Raw genomic sequence first — 24,175 nt, forward strand, 5'->3', positions numbered from 1 at the left:
AGGGCTAATAGGACAAAGTGCTGAATGCAATGTATGTATCAGAGTTTTGAAGTTGACTGAAAACAACATATTTTATAAGGTTATTGAGGTCTGCCAGCATACTGAGAATGCAGCTAGCATGCAATGGAGCAATCACAGAAGGCAAAATGGCATCATAGTTACAGCTATTTTGATTAGTAGCTGTTTTAATAAAACGAACAACTTGTTACCCAGACAGGAGACCTATGGAGTCATTGAATCTTGACCTGACAAAGGCATTAAATATTAGCAGCAGGCATGGAGTTGGGTGGTTTCAGAACAGTCAATAGCTTATGATGGAAGAGGAAATACAACAAACATATCATGTCTGTTGATGTAAGTTTTGTGTGTGCAAACTCATTTATAAAATTTGGTTTTTGTTGATGGAACCATATACTGTGTATGTTGTGCTCAGCCTTCGCAGAAATTTGCCAGCCACACCAGTGACCCTCAAAAGTTTTGCTGTAACCTGTCTTCAGAAAGGTAATAGCAGCTTATCAAAACTAATTTTGTTATTGAATGGAGAGGAGGAATCACCATTTCTTTAAATACAGAATGGAGGAAAAAAGATACAGGTATTTGGAATTAAAACTTTTAGTATCCGCAGGGAATGATGTAGATAAAGATGATAGGACTCTGTTGACTATTAAGTCAAGACTGATGTTTTATAGCTCTGCATTGCTTTTAATTTTGGAAAACTGTTTTCAAATTTCGTATGTCAGAGGATGTGAGAACTCTTATCATAAAATTGATTATCCCAGTGTTGAAATTATTCACTGAACAATCATTCAAATGATAGAGGATCAATATTTCTCCAACTGCCCTTCTGTAATCCTGCTGTCTCAGTGTGTATTATTAATGTTCCTGTCTGGATAACGTCTGCCAGTGCTATACTTATAAATTAAGAGTAGTTCTCTTCTGACTGAGTAAAATTCACCATCATATTCAAGAAATATATTTCAATAATATCAAAGACTCAAGACAGCAGATAGAGGGAGTACAGTTCCTGTGATGCTGTGATGCCCAGGACATCTGAGTATTATGTTGTAATGGTCTTTACTGCCCCCTATGGTGGCCACGATCAGTGTCAGATTCAGAACAGTTTTGGGGAAAAAAATTAATAAAAATTCTTAAGCTTTCTGGACATGTCTTTGTTGCATTTCATTATCTGCAATGAATAAATATCATTGCATTGCCCGCAGAATAATCTTGTCTCTCTGCAACAATGTTTTTAATTCACTTCTATGGTGCAGCTTAATTGTTTAGCAGAAGAGATAACGTGGATCACAATAATTTGAAAGCTGTGTACCTTGTGTGGTTATGTAACAAGGCTGGGAACGGATATAACGCTGTAATTACTCATTCTATCCCTCAGCTGCGTTTAGACAAATGTCAGTCTTGGGTGATAAAATGTTCACTTTACAAACGCATCTAGAAATCAAAGCAGTAGAAATTACAATGGTATCTTGCCTCCTGTTCTTTCTTTTTGCTTGCCAACTTATTTTGGGTACACTGACAGACTTAGATCAGTATAAATTGCTTTGCAGCATTTTTAACCAGCTTAAATGCTCAACATTGTCATTCACTTTATTCTTTTCTCTGTCCTGTAGGTCTATTGATATCGAACACTCAACATTTCTTTCTATGCCATCAAATTAAGATTTGCTTATCATAAGTTTTTAAAACCATCATAGTCGGCATGTTTACTTTGCTGCAGATGTTTGATTTGGAAAGGATTTATAATGTGTTCTGATGTTCTTTACAGTATGATTCTTGAGCAGCTCTAATTGCTATTGTCAGTTGACCCTGTATGAACTGCATAATTTTCAAATGTAAATGGATCCTGATGCTCATTTTCAGCTTAATCAATGTGGAAGCAAACAGGTTCACTGCCACTTCCAAGTGAACCAGTTTTATTCAGTTTTTCTCTCCTCTCCTCAATAAATTGGAGCTGCTCGGTGAAATCCGCACAATGAGAATAAATGTCAATAGTAGCTATAATAGGGCATCCAGGTGACTCTCTTGCCAGTGATAGTCGATCAACTTATGGCTACAGCTTGCATTCTGAAATTAAGTTCTGTCAAGTACTCATTGCTGAACAGATACAACATAATGTACAGTCGCAATGCATGGCAAAGTTTCAACATAGTGAGTGCAAATAATATGTTTATTTAATCTCCCCTGAGGTCTTGTGTTAAAGCAGGTTCTGCCACTTCATTCAGTAAATTGATAGTACAGTAATTATGTCACTTTAACTCCAAAATCTTGCAGAGGGGTGCAATTGAAAAAACTTTGAAGTTAATATGTCATCAATGAAATAATTATGAGTTAGAAGTGCTAAACTTTACGATAACTGTCACTATAAGTAAGAGCTGATTGATTGCTCATGAATGATGAACTGATTACTCGGTTTATGGTTGCTTTCATAAATGGAATTGGATCTGTCATGTGCTGATTGTTATACCAATATTTTTTATGTTAGAAATAAAAATGGTTTTTTAATGCATTTCAACAAGAAACATTAACTCTCAATGCACATGAAGTCAGTCATGAATTAAGCACGGAGGTTGCAACCATGGAAATATGCTTGACCTGCTGCCTCATTGTTTTGTTCATCCAAATTATTCATGTTTCTACCTTCCTGTGAAATGTGATGCATGATGCTGGCTGTTGGAAGAGGTTGTGAATGGACAGCTTCCTAACACAAAATCTACACACGTACTTTTGAGATGACCAGATAATGTTCACAATTATGGAAGCCATCCAATACTCAATGACATCGAGGCTAGTTGAAGCTTCTCCCTAAGTGGGATCTACAAAAAACCAGAATAGACTAGGAACTCTATAATTCTCTGTTCCATTTACTGACCTGTGTCATGGGCAAAGTCATTAGAAGACTGCAGTTAAAAAGGTGTAGAGCTGGATGAACACAGCTGATGTTCCGGGTCTAGACCCTTCTTCATTTTCTGAAGAAGGGTCTAGACCCGAAACATCAGCTTTCCTGCTCCTCTGATGCTGCTTGGCCTGCTGTGCTCATCCAGCTCTACACCTTGTTGTCGCAGATTCTCCAGCATCGGCAGTTCCTACAATCTCAGAAAACTGCAGTTGTTGTTTTGTCACAGAGTCTGCGGAAGTTGACCATCTGTTGCGAAGGCCCAATTCTTCCATTGTCTTGTTTGTTTCTCATTTGACCACCTGAGGGTTTTGCACACTGTTGAAGAGATTTTACAGCAGTTTTAGAAAGGTCCGGATTCATATACATCTAAAAATAGGTGAAGGAATATAAGTGAAAGGTGAGAGAAAAGGTTTCTTTTTTCTTTGTTATAACCATGTAAAGTATGTTAAATCTGAACTTGTGCACAACTTTGTAGCCAGTGGGATTTTAGAAGGGATGAGTGACTTCACTAAATCTTCATTTGTCAGTACAAACTGATTTTGAAACTCTCTGAGGACATTTAGTGATGAAGATAATTTGGACCTCATCTTGCATATGAATCATTTAAATTCTCAACAATACAAAATTGTTGGGCTCTTTTATATTTGTTCATGGGATTGGTGGAGATTACTGGCTAAATCAGCATTTATTGCCCATCTCTAATTACCCAAGATAAGGTGGCAGTCAGCTGTCTTGTCAGACCACTATAATCCTTGGGCTGTAGGTGTCTTCCCAGTGTTGTTAGGAAGGACGTTCCGAATACAGAATAGTCTTAATCATGGGTTAAAGACAATTCCTGTTAGGATAGGCAATAAGGCCAAAGTATTTCAGTTTGGCAATGAATTGGATCACCATACAGTATGATTCAGTATCACATCTAGCACAATGTTGGTTACAGTTTAGGGAAAGCAATGGCCTCTTCATATTATCATTGAACTATTAACCCAGAGATCCTAGTAATGTTCTGGGAGCCCATGTTTGAATCCCACGTTGCCAGATGGTAGAATTTGAATTCCATTTTCAAAAAACCTTCAGGAGTTAAGAATCCATGATGACCACGAAACCATTGTTGATTGTCTGGATTAAAAACCCGTCTGGTTCACTTTAGTGAGCTCTTGTCCTTACCCGGTCTGGCTGATGTGTGACTCCAGATCCACAACAATGTGAGTGACTCTTAACTGCCCTTTCGCCAAATGGGAAGGGCAATGAATACTGGCCTAACCAGCGATGCCCATATCCTGTGAATGAGTTAAAACAAAATTCTAATTGTTGGAGATTTACAAACAGAAGGTGAACTGTGTCAAGATTCACAAGCCAGAAGCAGTGCTCTTGTGTATCATCTTGAGTTATTGAATGAAATATGTTCTTTCTAAATAGGGTGAACCATTTTCCAAAGCTTTCCCATTACAATTCATCGACAAACAAAATTCCTATAATTACACTTCTGTTCAAGCAATGAACGTTTTTAGTTTCACAGGAATAATATTGCGTCCTTTGTTGGCAGGTGAAGCACTAACTGGGGAGCTGTCAAAGCTTTTGTTGGAAATCCGAGAGAACCAGGATAAAGATTTTGATGATCTGTGCCAAGCAGTGTCCTCGTGCTCCATGGACAGTTTTACCAGTACAAAGATTTCTGATGATGACGTTGCCAAGTGTGAAAACCAGCCAAAACATTCCAAGGTTAGTGTTCAGTAAAGGAAGAAACTCACTTAATAAAGAACAAATGTCCACGAGCACATTTTTATTATGTTTGATTCTGAGCTCCTTTTAGTCCTTTGTGAGCTGGGACCTGCATCCAATTATGTGTAAGTGGTATTAGAACTAAGACTTACGGCCTGAATTAAATGAAACTATTTCAGGATTTTAAGGTCATTTACAGGCAATATTTTATTAGATGATTATTGGTTTAATTTGATACATTAAGCATTTTCTGTTGTAGTCTCTTACAAACTCCTCAATCTTCAGCAATATCAAGGGATTGTACACCTAGCTCAAGGTTTTTATGTGGTTGATATTAAGATATGCATTTCTAAACCAATACCATTTTGGATTAGACCATACAATACAGGAACAGAATTAGGCCACTCGACCCATCAGGTCTGAACTGCCGTTCGATCGTGGTCGATATGTTTCTCATCCGCATAACCCTTGACCCCCCTTGCTCATTAAGAACCTATTTATCTGTGTCTTAAATATGCTCAATCACTTGGCCTCTACTTCCTTCTGCAGCTTTGAGTTTCACAGATTCACCACTCTCTGACTGGGGAAATTCCTTATCGTCTTAGTTCTGAAGGATCATCCGTTCACTCTGACGCTGTGCCCACGGGTCCCGGTCTCTCCTTTTCATGGAAGTATCTTCTCACATTCACTCTAATCAGGTGGCTCAGTATTCAGTAAGTTTCAATGAGATCTGCCCTCAGCTTTCTAAGCTCCATCAAGTACAGACCCAGAGGCCTCAACCATGGCTCATATGACAAGCCCTTCATCCCCACTATCATTCTGTAAACCTCCTCTGGATCTCCTCCAATGCTAGTATTTTCTTCCTTAGATACGGGGCTCAAAACTGCTCACAGTATTCCAAATGTAGTCTGTCTAGTGCCTTATACAGCCTCTGCCGTACATCAGTGCTCTTGTATTCTGGCCCTCTTGAAATTAATCTAACATTGCATTTGTCTTCCTGACTGGTAACTCAGCTTGCATGCTAACCTAAAGAGAATCCTGAACTTGGACTCCTAAATTCCATTTTGCTTCAGATATCCAAAAGGTTTTCTCCAATTCAGAAATAGTCAATACCTCTATTCTTCCTACCAAAGTGCATAATCTCACACTTTCCCCATGTTGTCTTCTATCTGTAATTTTTTTGCCCACTTTCCTATCCTGTCCAAGTCCTTCTACAGCCTCCCCATTTCCTTGACACTACCTGCTCTTCCAACTTTCTTTGCATCATCTGCTAACTTAGCAACAATGCCTCTGTACCTTCGTCCACATCATTAATGTATAACGTAACTGGTTGTGGTAATAACATGGACCCCTGTGGAACTCCACTACTCACAGGTTGCCAACCCGCTCTCTGCATTCTGCCAATCGGCCATCCTCTACCCATGCCACTACCTTGTCCCTCACACCATAGGCTGTTGCCTTCTGAGCGGCACCTTGTCAAAAGCTTTCTGGAAATCCAAACTGATCATGTCCACTGGCTCTCCTTTGTGTAATTTGCTTGTTACCACTTAAAAGAACTGTCAAGCAGACCTTCCTGTGGACAAAGCCATGCTGATTCAGCCTGTTTTACCATGCACTTCTAAAGTACTCCATATGGACCTGGAAATCTTACCAGCGACCATGCTCAGGCTAACTGGCCTATTGTTTCCTGCCTTTTGTCTCCCTCCCTTCTTAAACATGGGCACTACATTCACTATTTTCCCGTCCTCTGTGACCCTCACTGACTCCAGTGACTGTTGAAAGTTTACGACAAATGCCTCTACAACCTCCTACAGAACTCTGGGGTGTAGTGCATCTGGTCCAGTGACTTATCCACCTTCAGACCTTTCAGGTTCCCCAACAATTTCTTACCTTCATTTCATCCTCTTCCCCCGTTATTGTTCTTTTTAGTTGTCATCTGCTGGTTCTTAAAGACTTCCCAATCCTCTGACATCTGACAAATCTTCATCACATTGCATGCTTTTTTTCTTTCGCTTTTATGCTGCCCCTGACTTCCCTTATTCGCCATCATTGCCCTGTTCTCCCCTTGGTATGTTTCTTCTTCATTGGGATTAATTTCTGTTGTGCCTACCAAATTATCCCCAGAAACCACTGCCATTGCTGCCCGTCCATCATCTCTGCAAGGCTGCCTTTCCAATCAGCTCTGGCCAGCTCCTCCCTCCTGTCTTTGTAGTTACCTTTACTCAATTGTAAAACCATTACAAGTGAATCCAGCTTCATTCTCTTAAACTGCAGGGTGAATTCTATTATGTCATGATCACGGTCCCCTCGGGGTTCCTTTTCCTTAAGGTGCCTCATTAAGTCTTCCTCATTACATATCACCAAATTCAAAATCGCAGTTCACTTGTTGACTCTACCACTTGCTACTCTGAAAACAACCTTCTCATTGACATTCCACGAATGCCTTTTCTTTGGATATGCTACCACCCTGATTTTCCCAGTTCACATGCATATCGAAGTCCTCCTTGATTAATAGTGCCTTTACTAAATGCCTTTTCTGTTCCCTGATTTATTTTCTGCCCACTTCCTGACTGCTGCTAGGAGGCCTGTACATGGGTGTCTCAGTGGTTAGCACTGCTGCCTCACAGCACCAGGGACCCATGTTCGATTCCACCCTTGGGCGACTGTCTGTGTGGAGTTTGCACATTCTCCTCATGTCTGCATGGGTTTCCTCCAGGTGCTGCGGTTTCCTTCCACAGTCCAAAGATGTGCAGGCTAGGTGGATTGGCTATGCTAAATTGTCTGTAGTGTTAAAAAATGTGTAGATTAGGTGGGTTATAGGAGAGTGGGTCTGTGTGGGATGCTGAGGGTCGGTTTGGACTCGTTGGGCCGAAGGGCCTACTTCCACACTACATGGATTCTATTTAAAAAAATCCCATCTGGGCTTTTTTTGTCTTTTGCAGTTCCTCAATTCTAACTGTACAGGTTCTGCATCTTCTGACTCTGTATCACTTCCTGTGATATAAATTTTGATAATCACAACATTTATTAGTTTGCATTGCACAGCTGATGGAATGCTCACATACTGGAATTCTTTATGTAAAAAGCAAGCATCAATGTGACTAATGTCAATGCATGTTATGACTGGGTTACAGAGAGAATAGTTAAGAACCTGTGATCAGCAATAAGTAGGTTCAAGGTGTATGTCCGTGCAGTGATTAAAAAGATTTCAGCAATATAGGCAAGGGTCATTCTGAGACTGGGGAATATTGAAGAGGTCTGAATGTTGGGATGGTGTGAGAATTGAGGAAGGGTGATTGTTTGGTGAGTTATTTTATGGGTACTTAGTGAAGCCCAAAATTTGTGAGTGGTACAAGAGTTCAGACTGAGATGTCCAACAGAACTGGGGATTCTGAAGTTGGCATTCTGAGGTGGAACGATCTGGTAATTTTGAAGGAAGCAAGTGCTGAAAATATTACTGTTCTATACTGTGAACTGTTCATAGCAACATTCTTAACTATATGCTACCTGCCTAAATAAAACTTAAAGAATTCAAATTCCTATATCTGGAATATTCTGAAAACTGCACATACTTGGTTCTTACAAATATGGTTGAAGGTTTTGTGCAAAATTATGAGGAAGAAAATATCGAGTCAAGGGCTTTGAAATAGTCTGAAGTATCGAACAAAAAGCTTTGAAGTGATTATTTAAGTGAAGCCTGAAAGCTAGTAAATGCGTACAGTAATAATATTGCGATAGAATATGTAAATTAATGTTTATTTTTGGCTTGTTTACAGCCTTACTTTGAAATTTAGAAATTACAGTTGCGGAATGAAGTGGTAGACAAAAGCTTTTTCCAAGAACATTTTGAGTAATGTGAATATTTTGACGGTAAAAGTTTGACATTTAATAGGTTTTATATTATGAATGTTCACAGAACTTCTTCTGTGACAATTTGATGTGATGAAAATATTTCATGTTTAGTTAAGTCTCCTGAACAGAAAGCACATTACAGGGGTATGACACAGAAAACCCAAGTAAATTAGCCATGATATTACTCATTGTTGATTGATAAATGTCTTGTTTTATTATATACTAAGTGATAACGTGTGAATTCAGAAACTTGTGGAGTGAGGGACCGTTATCACCTGCAAGAGTGGGAAATGTGGTATGGTGAGTTTGGTGAATTAGGCAGGATGCGTTTGTGACATTTCGGACCTCGTGATGCCCTGGGGCAGGTTTCCATGTGTACTATGCTTGTATACCATGAATATTTATTCGCTGAGAAATTTTTCAAATTGCCTTCTAGTCTCAAAATAAAATCGGTCGTGCATGAGAATCTTGTTTGTTTAAAGATGCCAAGCACAAGTTGGTTTTGGGCTGTTGTGTTAGGTGTTAGCGGTTTTACACACTGGAGAGCATGGTAACTTGCACAGAGGCTTGGGAACATTGAGAGTGTCAGTTGGGGGCGATCAGGTCTATAATTTGAAATACTGGCAGTTGGGATGTTAAGGGCTGAAGTGGGAAGGACTTGCATTCTGGACTGTCAGTCAAGCTTTTAAAACAAAAAGCACCTTAAAGAGGCAGAATTAGTGTGGAATTAGGATTCTCCAAATGCAGGACCTTTTTGAGTTTTGACTGGTACAGCTTTTACTGGAGTTTGAGTTTACCTGTGAATTATCCCAACCGAGATTGACCTAGGACCATGATCTTTACAATGCCAAGATGGGAGATCCAGTCCCAAAGGTGTTCCACAGAGTGGTGAACACAACACTTGATGCCACGATGAACATTCAATAAAATGTAAACAACAGACATGGCATTGTTCTTCCTGTGAGATCCTGGATCTTCTGAAACTATATGAGGCATACAAGTACATTTAGATTTTTGCCTAATCTTGCCTCAATAAGTGGTGATCACACCCAAATGATTTGAAGGGAAACCTGGGTAATGTGAGGTATTTACAAGTGAAATTTAAACTTGTAAACGAATGTGCTACCTCTATGCTATCAACAAGTATTATGTTAATAGCAGTGGGGTTTTGGCTATGATTCAGAGACTCCCAGTTTGTAGCATTGCCAGTAGATAGTGGGTATCCCACTGAAAAGCTTCCCTGGTCTGAAATTACAAGTGTCTCCTGTGCACACTTACGTTTTGGCAGCTTAAATTTTGGAATTGCATTGGAAATGGGGGAGAAAGCTGGAAAGCATACGTGATATATCCTTCCATCGGGAATGGTGCACAACTGATAAAATTCTGCCATTGTTTACATCATTGTTCGTTGACCAACTATTCTATAACAGCTGGTGAGGCATAATTGAAAAATGACAATGTTGCATTCCTAGATTCCAGGGTCATCTGGAAGGGACCAAGACTGAATTGAATCAAAATGGGATTTCAGAAGTTAAAGTACTTTGGAGAGTTGACAACATTCAGTGGTAAATATTCAGTGGTTACAGTGGCAGTATAGCTGGTTTCTATGTCAAAGGTGGAGAGTTCAAGGTTTACTCCAGAGATTTGAACATTTGCTGGGACACAGCGACACAAGTCTCTTGGATGTGACCTCAAACTGAGATCTCATCTGCACTCACAAATATGAACTTCAAGATGTGTTGAATGTTTTTGTGGTGTATTGCACTGAATTTAGATTAATTGTACACACCAGCAGCCCTTTGGGAAAGAGATTTCCACATTTCCATTTCAGTTAGTGTCAAAACAAATGCCTCCTGATTTCATTTTGACTAGCCTGGCTCTAATTTTGAGACTGTGCCCCCTCAGCTTGATTTCCCATGCCAGAGAAAGCAGCTTCACAGATATACTCTATTAAATTCTTTCATCAATTTAATCGTTTCAGTTATATCAACTGTCAACCTTTTAAATTCCAGCAAATGCAAGCCATATTCATGCAACCTCTTGTAATGATTCAATCCATTAAGAATTTAATACAACTCTTTGGGTAATTTCCTTATTTTCATGAAGATTGCAATTCATCCGCTAACATATTTCCTTCTTGTTTAGCTTCATACTCAGTAAGCGCAATATATGAAAAATGTTGACACCTTTGAAGAGGAGTGAACTCCTTAATCTCCATTAAAATTTTCGACAAAGATCTGTAGCAGTTAAATTATTTAAGATAAAACCATCATTTTGTAGTATGTTTTGTGGCATAATACATTCGTATGTTCCTAACGAAGCATAGAGCTTCTTGTTAACATTAACGGCTGGAGATGGCAATCAGAGATTTTCAGCTTTGACTCCAAGGTCCTGGGAATTTTGATATTTGTGGAACTAAAGACTGATCCTCCACTCAGGAGTGCAAGCCTCTGGGGAATAACAGGACACATGTGGATGTGTTTTTTGTCGAGCGTTCCCACAGATCCACACAGCCAAACAGTTCAACTTGCAAAACATTGCAGTAGCAAAATAATACTTCAGGTGAAATGCAATAAGAAATGAATAAAAAGGCAGCTCAGGCATGCAAAGGGACATACTTGGGAAGATTTCCTGTGTGCTAAAAGTGCAGTGAGAATTTATAAACAAAGGGTTTTTGATTTCACTGCACTTACATGAAAACACATCTCTTTCCATTGAAGCTATTTTTGTTTAGAGAATGAGAAGTAAGCACTTCCAGATTTATAATATTTCCATTTGGTTCATCTTCTAATCTTATTGCTTGCAAATACTGAAGAGTCTCCTTTCTAGTGCCTTTCATAATTTTTAAGTAGACAAAATAATTTTGTCCCAGTTCCTTTGAAATCGTACATACAAGATTGGACCATTCAGAAACAACTCCAGTGGAAGCAAGATAGTCAATGCATAAATAATCAATTTTGACCCTATCACATCATGGGGAAGTGTGTACAACTTGAATGTTTTAAAATTTTCTTTTAATAAGAGGCACTGAAGAGCCACAGAGCCGAGACACCTCATATTTTAGCATGTTCTACTGCTAACAGCTTGCTGCTCTGAAGGCCAAGTTACAATTCTTGTAGTTACAGGTAAGAAATACATGATCCTGCCTGAGCAGTTGCAGTATTGATCTCTTTATAGCCCACTGGCTGATCAATAAGCGTGGGGGAATAAAACCATCAACGTCCTCCAAAGATCATAACATTTCCTTCATTAGTGTTGAAGCAGTGGTCATATGCGGGGTTCTTCAGCTTGTTTGCTGTTGCACAACATTGAAACAATCTAATGCACAGAATCCGGAATGCGCTGCCTTTCAAGGTAGGACACCTCACAACCTTTGAAAAGTACTTGGATGAGCAATTGAAATGTCATAACATTCAAGGATTTGGGCCAAGTGGAACGTGTGGATTTAGAGGTTTTTTTTAGGTACTGACTTAATGGGCTGAAAGGTCTCTTCTGCACTGAGATTCTATTATTGCAATCATGTGTAAAGACTCATTTGTCAATTTTGGAAGAAAAATCTGGGAAATTCTTCAGACAAAGCCCAGAAAATCTGGCTGACAGATGTAATCAATGATTTCTTTTAATTTAATAAGAACTTTTCTGTAGAAGTAAATGAAACAAGTTTCAGGGAGGTTCTACAATTGTCAGATGATCAAGTTGAAGATGATTCCCTCATGAATACCTGATAAATTGAGATGTAGAAGATTCGATCAGAAGGAGGCCATTCCGCCCTTCAAGTCTGCTGTGCCGTTCATCGCTATCATGACTGATCACCCAACTTAATAACCTAGTCCTGCTTTCTCCCCATAACCTTTCATCCCATTCACCCCAAGTGCTATATCTAACCGCCTCTTGAATACATTCAATGCTTTGGTATTGACTACTTTTTATGGTAATGAGTTCCACAGGCTCACCCCTCTTTGAGAAAAGAAATATCTCCCTATCTCCATCCGAAATGGTTTACCGTGAACCCTCAGACAGTGACCCTGGTTCTGGACACATCCACCATCGGGAACATCCTCCCTGCATCTATCCTGTCCAGTCCTGTTAGCATTTTCTAAGTCTCTATGCGACCACCTCCCGCGTTCATCTGAACTGAAGTGATAAAATGTAAAAGTATTCTGCCATATGACTAACGTCAAGACATTCCAGCTAAAGTTTACCCCAGTTCATTTCTGTTTGATCTTTGGTCCTAATTAGGTTTTCCTGAAATTATTTGATTTTCTGCATTAAGCTGTAGAGTGCTCTATTTTAGCTGTGTTAAAAGTATCCTATGCAGGAGCATCAATAGCAAGAGAGACGAAGCTTTCAGCATTCCTTTACTTAATCACATTCCTTGGAATGACTGTAATTTCCCACAGCTGAGATATTCCAGAGAACCAGCAAAAACTTCCTTTTGGACTTAATGGGATCAACCTCAGTTCTCACATTCTCAGGATTCCAGCTCCCTCTTGCAACATCCAGTCTGAATGTGCTGTGAGAAAATGTTCTCTAATAGTTGCTGTGCTGCCAGGAAATATTGAGAGGCAGAATATTCTGTTATCAAACTTGCAGATCTTTGTTTAATTTACTTCAGCTTTCTTTGCACAGGATGGAAACAGTTTCCTCGTTTGACTGAATATAATGATTTATTCTAAAGACCCAATTCTCTTTGCACATCCACTGACCACTGTATTCCTGTAAACAACACATAAGGTAGCAGAGAAAAAGTTAATATTGTGATCTCTTCAGCGAGTAATACAGCCTTTAGCAAACATTATCTATTTGGTTGAGTAGTCATTCTATAATCCTTTACATCCCAAACTTATATAAACCCATCACTAAACAGAGAGAGAGAAGCTGGCCTATTCTGTTTGTGATAACGAAGTATGGAGCTGGGTGAGCACAGCAGGCCAAGTAACATCTTAGGAGCACAAAAGCTGACGTTTCGGGCCTAGACCCTTCTGATGAAGGATCTAGGCCCGAAACGTTAGCTTTTGTGCTCCTCAGATGCTGCTTGGCCTGCTGTGTTCACCCAGCTCCATACTTTGTTATCTCGGATTCTCCAGCTTCTGCAGTTTCCATTATCTCTATTCCCTTTGTCACCATAATGTGTTTAATGTCAACTTGAAACAATCTCGTGTACCAAAATCGTATCTACTAACTGACCTGATAGGTTTAAGTAAGAAAAACATTGGTGTAGTGCTCCAAATTGGCTTTAATATATTGTTTTTAAGAATCCAACTACTTTGAGTCGATGTGAAATTTTTTTGGTAATCATATGTGGAAGAACATTCAGCAAGAATAATGGGGGGAATCAAAAATTGCCATGAATTTGACATAGGTCGTAATCATTACACCCAGGAACAGGACTAGTCAGTTTGGCCCCTCAAGTCTGCTACACCATTCAATAGGATCATGACAGATCCAACATTTCTCACTTCCACTTTCCTGCTCTTTCTCTGTAACCCTTGATTCCCTGACTGATCAAGAATCTATCTATCTCAGCCTTAGATTTTTACAAGGACTCTATGCCCAGTGCTTTATGTTGGAAGGAGTTCCATGGACCCTCAATGATCTGAGAAAAGAAATCCCTTCTTATCTCGGCCTCAAATTAACATCCGTTTATTCAGAGCCTATGCCCTGTGGTCCTAGATTTTCTCATGAGCGAAATCATCCTCACAGCATTTACCCCGTCAAGCCCTTTTAAGAATCCTGTATGTTTCATGGAGATCATGTCTCATCCTTCTATACTCCAGTGAGTAGCATCCTGATCTTTGCTCATAAGACAGTTCCTCCATACCAGGGATCATTCTAGTGAACCTTTTCTGAACTGCCTCCAATAAAATTATATCTTTCCTTTAAAAGGGGATCAAAACTGCTCTTAGTACTCTAGATGTGATCTCAACAGAACCTTGTGTAGTTGAAGTAAGACTTCCGTTACACTTAACTCTCATACTCCAACCCCCTTGAAATAAAGCCAACAGTCCATTTGCCTTCCCAATTACCTGCTGCACCTTTATGCCAACTTTCTGTATTTGTGCACAAATACCCCCCAATCCCTTTGTGATGCAGTTTTCTGCAGTTGTTTTATCCATTTAAAAAATAATCAGTTCTGATGATCTCACTTCCAAGATGAACAACTTTACATTGTTCCACATTATTCTCCATTTGCCAACATTTTGCCCATGACCTAACTTCTGTCCATAATCAGTGGTAATCCCCAGGATGTTTATTGTCAGAGATTCAATGAGTGTCAGCGGGTGACAGTGGAGAAAGGGAGCAAATGCTAAAATGGTGCTCCCCACAAAAACAATTCCATGAGAAGTCTGCCATGCTGATGGCACCATATCAAACCTCAGCAAAGGTGCATTTTACTAAAAGTGAACACTTGTCAAGTGGAAGAAAGGGTACGGTTTGTTTTGGCTGCAGAATACAATTTTTTTTCAGTTAGCCAAGTTCTTCTTTATCTTGTACTAAGGTCTCTGCTGTGAAAACACTGGCAGACCATTGAGGTGAATAATTGGAGTATGGATAATTAATGTTTTCGTGTAATACTTCCGGAATTCGATCTAGCAAGTAATTCACTGTTTTTGCATAGAAACCACTAAATTTTACCATGTGTGTGGAAAGCAGGTAGAAAATCCAGCAAACGTTTTAGTCCCAAGTCACCATGGATCCAAATGATTCATGTTTCACTTTGTTTGTGTGGAGTGGATTCTCATTGCGTTGGGGTATACTTTACTAACCTTTGGCTGAAGAGTTTACCATTACTTTATTGAATCTGCCATAGTTTCAGACATAATCACTTACACATTTTTATTCTATTGCGGCGTGACGATTTTGCTCGTCCCTAATTGCCCAGAGGGCAGTTAAGAGTCAACTATGTTGCTTTAGATCTAGAGTCACATGTAGGCCAGACCAGGTAAGGATGACCGTTCCCTTCTCTAAAGGACAACAGTGAACCAGATGGTTTTTTTCCTGACAATTGACAATGGTTTCATGGTCGTCATAAGCCTCTTAATTCACAACTGATTTTTTAAATTCAAAATTCACCATCTGCCATGGTGGGATTCAAGCCAGAGTCCCCAGAATATTACCTGGGTCTCTAGATTAACAGTCTAGCATTAATATCAATATACTAACACCTCTCAAATAAACTGCTGCAGTCATGCGGGAGGAGGGGAGGTACCCTCGCAATGCTCTTAGGAAGGGACTTTGAGAAATCTGAAATAATTGTGTCAGCATAGACAGGCGAAGGAATGGGCAGCTATTTCCGAGTTAGGAGCCTACAGGTGCTGGTGTCCATATATCTGCTGCCAGTGTGGTGGAGGTTTTGGGGTTGGAAGATGCTGTTGAAAGAACCATAGTGAAATCCTGGATCTTACATCGTGTCCACATTGTGATGTTATGAATTGGCGGTGGCGGGAGTGAATTTTGAGAATGGCGAATGGGTTTTCAATTGTGGACCGAATTTGTCAAACTGGCATTAAATTGGACAGAGATCGTAGGAACTGCAGATGCTGGAGAATCTGAGATAACAAGGTGTAGAGCTGGATGAACACAGCAGGCCAAGAGGAGCAGGACGGCAGACGTTTCAGGTCTGGACCCTTCTTCAGAAGAAACATCAGCTTTCCTGCTCCTCAGGTGCTGCTTGGCCTGCTGTGTTCATCCAGCTCTACACCTTGTTATCTTAAATTGGACAGTTTGATTTTTAGTTGGCACAGACATAATGGCCAAGCAGTGATAATGGGTACTGCAGATGCTGGAGAATCCAAGATAATGAAATGTGAGGCTGGATGAACACAGCAGGCCCAGCAGCATCTCAGGAGCACAAAAGCTGACGTTTCGGGCCTAGACCCTTCATCAGAGAGGGGGATGGCGTGAGGGTTCTGGAATAAATAGAGAGAGAGGGGGAGGCGGACCGAAGATGGAGAGAAAAGAAGATAGATGGAGAGGAGAGTATAGGTGGGGAGGTAGGGAGGGGATAGGTCAGTCCAGGGAAGACTGACAGGTGAAGGTGGTGAGATGAGGTTAGTAGGTAGGAGATGGAGGTGCGTCTTGGGGTGGGAGGAAGGGATGAGTGAGAGGAAGAACAGGTTAGGGAGGCAGAGACAGGTTGGACTGGTTTTGGGATGCAGTGGGTGGAGGGGAAGAGCTGGGCTGGTTGTGTGGTGCAGTGGGGGGATGGTACGAACTGGGCTGGTTTTGGGATGCGGTGGGCGAAGGGGAGATTTTGAAGCTGGCCTCAGGCCCGATCAGTCCCCCTCCACCGACACCCTCATCCACCTAGCCGAACTCGTCCTCTCCCTCAACAACTTCTCTTTCGATTCCTCCCACTTCCTACAGACTAAGGGGGTGGCCATGGGCATGCGCATGGGCCCCAGCTATGCCTGCCTCTTTGTAGGTTACGTGGAACAGTCCCTCTTCCGCACCTACACAGGCCCCAAACCCCACCTCTTCCTCCGTTACATGGATGACTGTATCGGCGCCGCCTCTTGCTCCCCAGAGGAGCTCGATCAGTTCATCCACTTCACCAACAACTTCCACCCCAACCTTCAGTTCACCTGGGCCATCTCCAGCACATCCCTCACCTTCCTGGACCTCTCAGGCAACCAGCTTGTAACTGATGTCCATTTCAAGCCCACCGACTCCCACAGCTACCTAGAATACACCTCCTCCCTCCCACCCTCCTGCAAAAATTCCATCCCCTATTCCCAATTCCTCCGCCTCCGCCGCATCTGCTCCCACGATGAGGCATTCCACACCCGCACATCCCAGAAGTCCAAGTTCTTCAAGGACCGCAACTTCCCCCCACAGTGATCGAGAATGCCCTTGACCACGTCTCCCGCATTTCCCGCAACACATCCCTCACACCCTGCCCCCGCCACCACCGCCCAAAGAGGATCCCCCTCGTTCTCACACACCACCCCACCAACCTCCGGATACAACGCATCATCCTCCAACACTTTGGCCATCTACAATCCAACCCCACCACCCAAGACATTTTTCCATCCCCACCCCTGTCTGCTTTCCGGAGAGACCACTCTCTCCGTGACTCCCTTGTTCGCTCCACACTGCCCTCCAACCCCACCACACCCGGCACCTTCCCCTGCAGCCGCAGGAAATGCTACACTTGCCCCCACACCTCCTCCCTCACCCCTATCCCAGGCTCCAAGATGACTTTCCACATTAAGCAAAGGTTCACCTGCACATCTGCCAATGTGGTATACTGCATCCACTGTACCCGGTGTGGCTTCCTCTACATTGGGGAAACCAAGTGGAGGCTTGGGGACCACTTTGCAGAACACCTCCGCTCAGTTCGCAATAAACAACTGCACCTCCCAGTCGCAAACCATTTCCACTCCCCCTCCCATTCTTTAGATGACATGTCCATCATGGGCCTCCTGCAGTGCCACAATGATGCCACCCGAAGGTTGCAGGAACAGCAACTCATATTCCGCTTGGGAACCCTGCAGCCCAATGGTATCAATGTGGACTTCACCAGCTTCAAAATCCCCCCTTCCCCCACCGCATCCCTAAACCAGCCCAGTTCGTTCCCTCCCCCCACTGCACCACACAACCAGCCCAGCTCTTCCCCTCCACCCACTGCATCCCAAAACAAGTCCAACCTGTCTCTGCCTCCCTAACCTGTTCTTCCTCTCACCCATCCCTTCCTCCCACCCCAAGACGCACCTCCATCTCCTACCTACTAACCTCATCCCACCTCCTTGACCTGTCCGTCTTCCCTGGACTGACCTATCCCCTCCCCACCTATACTCTCCTCTCCACCTATCTTCTTTTCTCCCCATCTTCGGTCCGCCTCCCCCCTCTCCCTATTTATTCCAGAACCCTCACGCCATCCCCCTCTCTGATGAAGGGTCTAGGCCCGAAACGTCAGCTTTTGTGGTCCTGAGATGCTGCTGGGCCTGCTGTGTTCATCCAGCCTCACATTTCATTATAATGGCCAAGCAACTGCTTTCTGTATGTAAATTGATGAATTTATCACAACCTGACTTCTGCTTTATTAATGGTATACAGACTTTGCAGAGGTGGGAGATGATTTACTTGCTGCATGATTCCTAGCCTCAGACCTGATCCTGTAGCCACATTTATAATACTGGTCCAGTTAAGTTTATAAACAATGGTAATCCCTATAATGTTGATAGGGCTGATAGTAATCTCATGGAATATTAAGGTGCGATGGCTAGATGCTATCTCGTTGAAGATGGTCATTGCCTGGCACTGTGTGGCAAGAAAGTTACTTGTCATCATCAAGTTTGGCTATTACCCAGACCTTGTTACGTTTAAACATGGACTGCTTCAGTATCTGAGGACTCACAAATGGTGCTAAATTTTGTGCAGTCATATGTGAACATCTTCACTTCTGATTTCATTATGGAGAGAAGGCCAGTAATGAAGCAGCTAAAGGTGGGTGCCCTTGTTCCATGAGGCCGTCATATAGCCATGTCCTGGTAATGTGGTGACTGATCTCCAACCCAGCCATCTTCCTTTGGGTGAGGTCTGCTTCCAACCAACTGCGCTTTCCCGTGATTCCCATTCATTCCAAATTTTCTCAGGCTCCTTGATCCCACACTGTCAATATGGCCTCAACATCAAAGGCAGTCACTGTCACTTCCTGTCTGCAATTCATCTCTTTTTTTTCTATGTTTGAACCATGGAGTGCAAGGTTTGAGTTATAAGGAGAGGCTAAATAGGATGGGACTTTTCCCACTGAAGCGCAGGAGATTGAGAGTGCACCTTGTAGAGGTTTATAAAGTCATGAGGGGAACAGATAAAATGAATGGCAGGTGACTTTTCCATAGGGTGGAACATTTCAAGACTAAGGACATATTTTTAAGGTTCGAGGAGAAAGATTTAGAAGAGACATGCAGGCAGTTTTTGTTTTACACAGAGTGGTTCTAGTGTGGAATGAACTTCCAGAGGAAGTGGTGGATGCAGGTTTGTGAAAACGTTCAAAAGACATTTAGATATGTACATGATTCAGAAATGTTTGGAGGGATATGGGCCAAGTGCCGGAAGGTGGGCTGAGTTTAGTTTGTGATTATGCTTGGCGTGGATTGCTTGGACCGAAGGGTCTGTTTCCATGCTGTAAGACTTTATGACTAAGGCTGTAATTATATCAGGAGCTAAGTGGCCCTGGCAGAATGCAAATTGAGTGTCAGTGATCAGGTTATCGTTAGACGAATGCTGCATGCCGACACTTTTGATGATCCCTTCAGTCACTTTATTGATGTTGAGAAGGATGTGATAAACCAGTATGAAACACTGGTTTAATCTCAGCTGGAGCATTGCACTCAGTTCTGGGCAGTGCTGTTCAGTCAGGATTGGAGAAGCGGGCAAGGCCTTCCTTGAAGAAAATTGTAAGATGAGATTTGATGGAGATGTGGGAAGAACTGTCCCATTGGTGGGGTGATTGAGAACCAAGGGATTCCCACTGAGAGTCACTGGCAGAGGAAGCATTGGCAATATGAGGAAAAGCTTTTTTACTCAATGTGATTAGGATCTGGAGTACACCGCATGATATTGTGGATGAGGCAGGTTTGATCAGAACCTTGTAAAGAGAATTGGTGAGTTATCTGAAAAGGAAAAGGTTTGCAGCACTTCAGGGAAACAGTTGAGAGTGGGATGAAGTAAGTTGCTCTTGCAGTGAGTCAGTGCAGACACAATGAGCCAAATGGCCACATTCTATGCGGTAACCATTCTGATTCACGTTGGCTTGCACTGCTATTAATTTCGTGAAAATGTCATCTCTCTGTTTATCTCACCTGGGAGATGCATTGAATGTCCTGAAGTTTCTCTGTTGCATCTTGGATTGGAACTAAACCCACTACATATATTTAGGGTTAGCAATTGGTGGAGCAATGCAATTGCAACTGTGTGTGTGTGTGTTACTTTCTGTCAATCAATGTCTTGGACACTAAAAGCTAATCAAACTGTGAAGCCTGTTCCTTTGTTAGCGATTTTGCATGGAAATTTTTAAAATGTCAACGTTGTTTTTCTCTTTTCCTTTTCCCCCCCTTTGCTTTCAATCTATGATTTAATTAGGTTCCTTCACTGTCCTTTTCTGTCAGCCCTGATGTGACTCTGAATTCATCCTGTTTGGTGTCCATCCTGCTGCTTTTTTTCCCAGTTCTTACATGACGCTGATTTAAGGAGATCGTCTGCTGGTTTCCTTGATCAGCCAGCTCCCAGACACCCTGTTTTTATTTTTACCCATCCTATGTTTATCACCTCACACGCTTAACAACTTTATGGGCAAAAATGTTTTGAGCTGAAAGATGACATGTCAAGTCTCACCAATGACAGGTGCTGTTAGATACCCTCCTGCAGTCAAGCCTTTCCCAGTGGCAACAGTCATACACACAAGTGGAAGCAATTATCCCAGTGGAGGGAAAGGGGCAGCTACCTAAATACCAGGTTTGTCAACTTACACTTGGCATTACCCCACAGGTGAAGCGACAGTTAAATACATTTTCTTATTAAAATATCTTATTGCAGACTTTAGCAACAAATATTTTAATATATCTCCTACCACTCTCACTCCAAAAAAATGCTACATTGTCCAAAAGGTTTAGCATGTAAAATTCTTTGACAGTTGCAGTGTGCAGAAGCCTTTAATATCTGGTAAATGTAGATTGTTGCTTATTGCTTAATTATTGCCATTTTAGTTGCATTGTCAGCAAATTGTCATGTCTGTATTCATAAAATATTAGATGGTGTCACTGAAAATACTGTTATAAATAGCTTGATGGTACTGGTGAAGCTGCTTATTGTCAGTTACAGTAAGTCATTTTTAAAAACCGTGTTATCCATATCTAAATGATGGTGAGCAGGTCTTAGACAGTCCATCTGCAAAGAAGTTGGAGGTTGTGTTAAAATAATTTTTTACTTCAATGACTGCAAAGAAATTCGAGTGTCCACACATTAATGGAATGTGAGTTATATACTATATGAATACATATATATATGTAAGCAAACTTCAGAAATGTTATGGTACATCTCTGGAGTAGGTGGGACTTGAACCAGAACCTCCTGGTTCAGAGCCTGGCACATTACCACTGCGCAACAAGAGCTATCGGTGGCTAGACCAGGTATGAGTAACGGATTCCAATCTCTCAGTACATTAATGAAAGAGATGTGGTTTTTCTAAGAACTTGGAAGATATCAGGTAACCTTTGTCTCTTCCCCCACATTCTGTGCCAAATGCCAACTCTTGTTGAAATCAAAACTTGCCACTCGGGGTTACTAACCCATTGCTGTAAACGCTGTGAGTATCCAAGTTGCTTGATGCGCAGTGGAGGGCGCTGATGCTCTTGGCAACCTGTTACACAATAATAATGCTGAGATGTACAGATAGGGTTGATGGTCAGAATCTTTTTCTCCCCGATATTTGAAATGCCTAACACTAGGATACATTTCAGGTTAGAAGGGGAAAAGTTCAAAGGAGACAGAGTTATTTTACACAGAGTGGTAGGAGTTTGGAACGCACAGCCGGGGATGGTGCTAGAGACAGCTACCATAAGGGTGATTAAGGGACTTCTAGATAAGCACATGAGTATGCAAGGAACGGAGGCCAGGCAGGAGGAATTAGTTTCTGTCAGCGTCATGGTCGGCACAACATTGTGCACCAAAGTTCTTGTGCTGTACAGTTCTGTGTTCTATGAGTCTCAGCTTGTCCATCCTCCTGTTATTCAAACAAGAGGACAATGACGAATATGATCCAATATCAGGGGAAAGCTAGGCTTATTGCCATTTAAAAAAAATTGTCTTTACTCATTAAATGTTATTGCTGAAAGTGATTTCTCTGAAATTGTAATTTCTGAAAGTGCAATTTCATTTCCTGACATTTGTAATGAATGAGTTTCCCAGATCCAAAGATTGGCTATGAGTGCCCCACAAGGCATCTTAAAATGCCAATGCATCCACTCGTGTATGTATGACACAAACAGCTTGGGTCTCGAACACATGACAGACACAATGCCAACAAATTGCAGTTGTTCGATAAATGATTCTAATTCCTGCAAAGTCAATTATGCTTACATGTCACTATGTTTTTCCCCATGGGGAGAGATTGAAAATGAGATATAAATTCTTTGCAAGTTTGCATGCGTTAAAATTATGTGCTTAATTTTTCTACCACAGGAAATGTTAAGCATGCAATTAGGTTTCAGATCAGAGTTCTGGAAAATAGTGGAGCTAGTATTTCCGACTGTTAATTCTGTATTCATCTTGTATTGCCAGCAGATGGCAGCCTCCTCCAAGAACCCAACATGCCACTGAGAGCTAGGCATTTCAGTGAAGACACATGGAGTATGTTCAAGTGATTTAACTATCATAATGTTCTCCATTTACCATACTAAATTGATTATTTTAGTTATACAAAATTCACACCTTAGAGATATGAATTCCCTTTTGCAAAAATATTTTCGTTCAAAGCTGAAGTTTAATCTCTCGACCATTTAGATTTAATTTCCATATCTCCTTTGCATACCACAATAACTTGTTATCCTGATCATACAGTGATTTTGACTTTATTTACACTTAACCAAGTCATCAATTCTCTTTAAATAATTAATTTCCCTGCCACTGCAGAACCAAAGGATATGCTATTACAGAGGAAAGACCAAAACTCCAAGAATGTGATAGTGGTATTTGATTTCATTTTTGTGTGGTCTGAAATGAATAAGGATATTTAACAAAAGGCTGCACATACTACCACGTTGTAATCCAGGTTTGCCCTGTCCAGCCACTTGCATCCATCAGACAGCAGTATGTATGTTTAAATTGCTAAATAGTCTTGGTATGTTTTAATTGCTCCCACTAAGTTGTTTATATCTTTGTCCAACTATTAACTGAGTTTTGAGGTGGAAATAATGAATTTGATTGCATTAATCTCTGCCACAAGTCAGGAAACTGTATGTCATTTGATTAAAGTGCAATGAGGTACCCAAATAATAAAATTTGGGTTTGATCAAAGGAAAATGTAATTAAAGATTGTACTCACTTATCCAATTGTAAGTACCGTTGGTAAAATAGAATTTTATCAAATAAAGGGATGCAGGGAGAGTAGTTGAGGCATTTAAGTGAATAATTATGGAGAAATAAAGAAATGAATTTGTTTGCAGGTCGCAGTAGATTTAATGCAATATGAAAATATCATATATTGCAATGAACAGAAATGATGACAACAATTTACCCAGATCTATAAGAACCAAAATAAATTAATGAAAATTAAATGCAAGAAAACAAATGACATTAATTAAAACATTTTGAAATGGCTTTATCATACATAGCTTTTTTAAAAAGAAAAACAGTCGATCTTTAATCATCCAGTACTTTCCTCCCTCATCCCTGCTGGATTTATAATTAAAATTTCCTATTTATAGACAGGCTTGAAGAAGATATGCCAGCATTTAGATGCTCCTGTTTTTTTTCTAATTAAGTTAACATTTGTTGTGTCTGCTTACAAGGTCATTGTAGTGAGCTATTCACTTCAGCTTATATCTCTGCTGCTGATTCCAAGTTGCTTGCAAACCCCTATACAGCTGCCAGGATTGAGATACTCACCAGGCAGGACATTTAAACTTTCTGCCCTGTGGGACACTGCAGTTTGCACTAGTGGCAGAGCTAGTTTGGGCTGATTCAGGG

General features: G+C 41.1%; 1 protein-coding gene across 17 annotated transcripts in view; it reads left to right on the forward strand.

Moving 5' to 3' along the window:
* anks1b (ankyrin repeat and sterile alpha motif domain containing 1B) overlaps positions 1 to 24,175 on the forward strand; it is a 766,097-nt gene that overhangs the window by 391,045 nt on the left and 350,877 nt on the right. For 16 of the 17 annotated variants that reach the window (XM_048554436.2, XM_048554438.2, XM_048554441.2 and 13 more), the window contains one exon: positions 4,458 to 4,633. In XM_048554436.2, coding sequence (XP_048410393.2) covers positions 4,458 to 4,633 — 176 coding nt within the window. Of the gene's footprint in view, positions 1 to 4,457; positions 4,634 to 24,175 lie in introns of those variants that run through there. The other variant, XM_059654639.1, reaches the window with a different exon arrangement.

Source organism: Stegostoma tigrinum, chromosome 25, assembly GCF_030684315.1.
Source record: "Stegostoma tigrinum isolate sSteTig4 chromosome 25, sSteTig4.hap1, whole genome shotgun sequence".
NCBI lineage: Eukaryota > Metazoa > Chordata > Chondrichthyes > Orectolobiformes > Stegostomatidae > Stegostoma > Stegostoma tigrinum.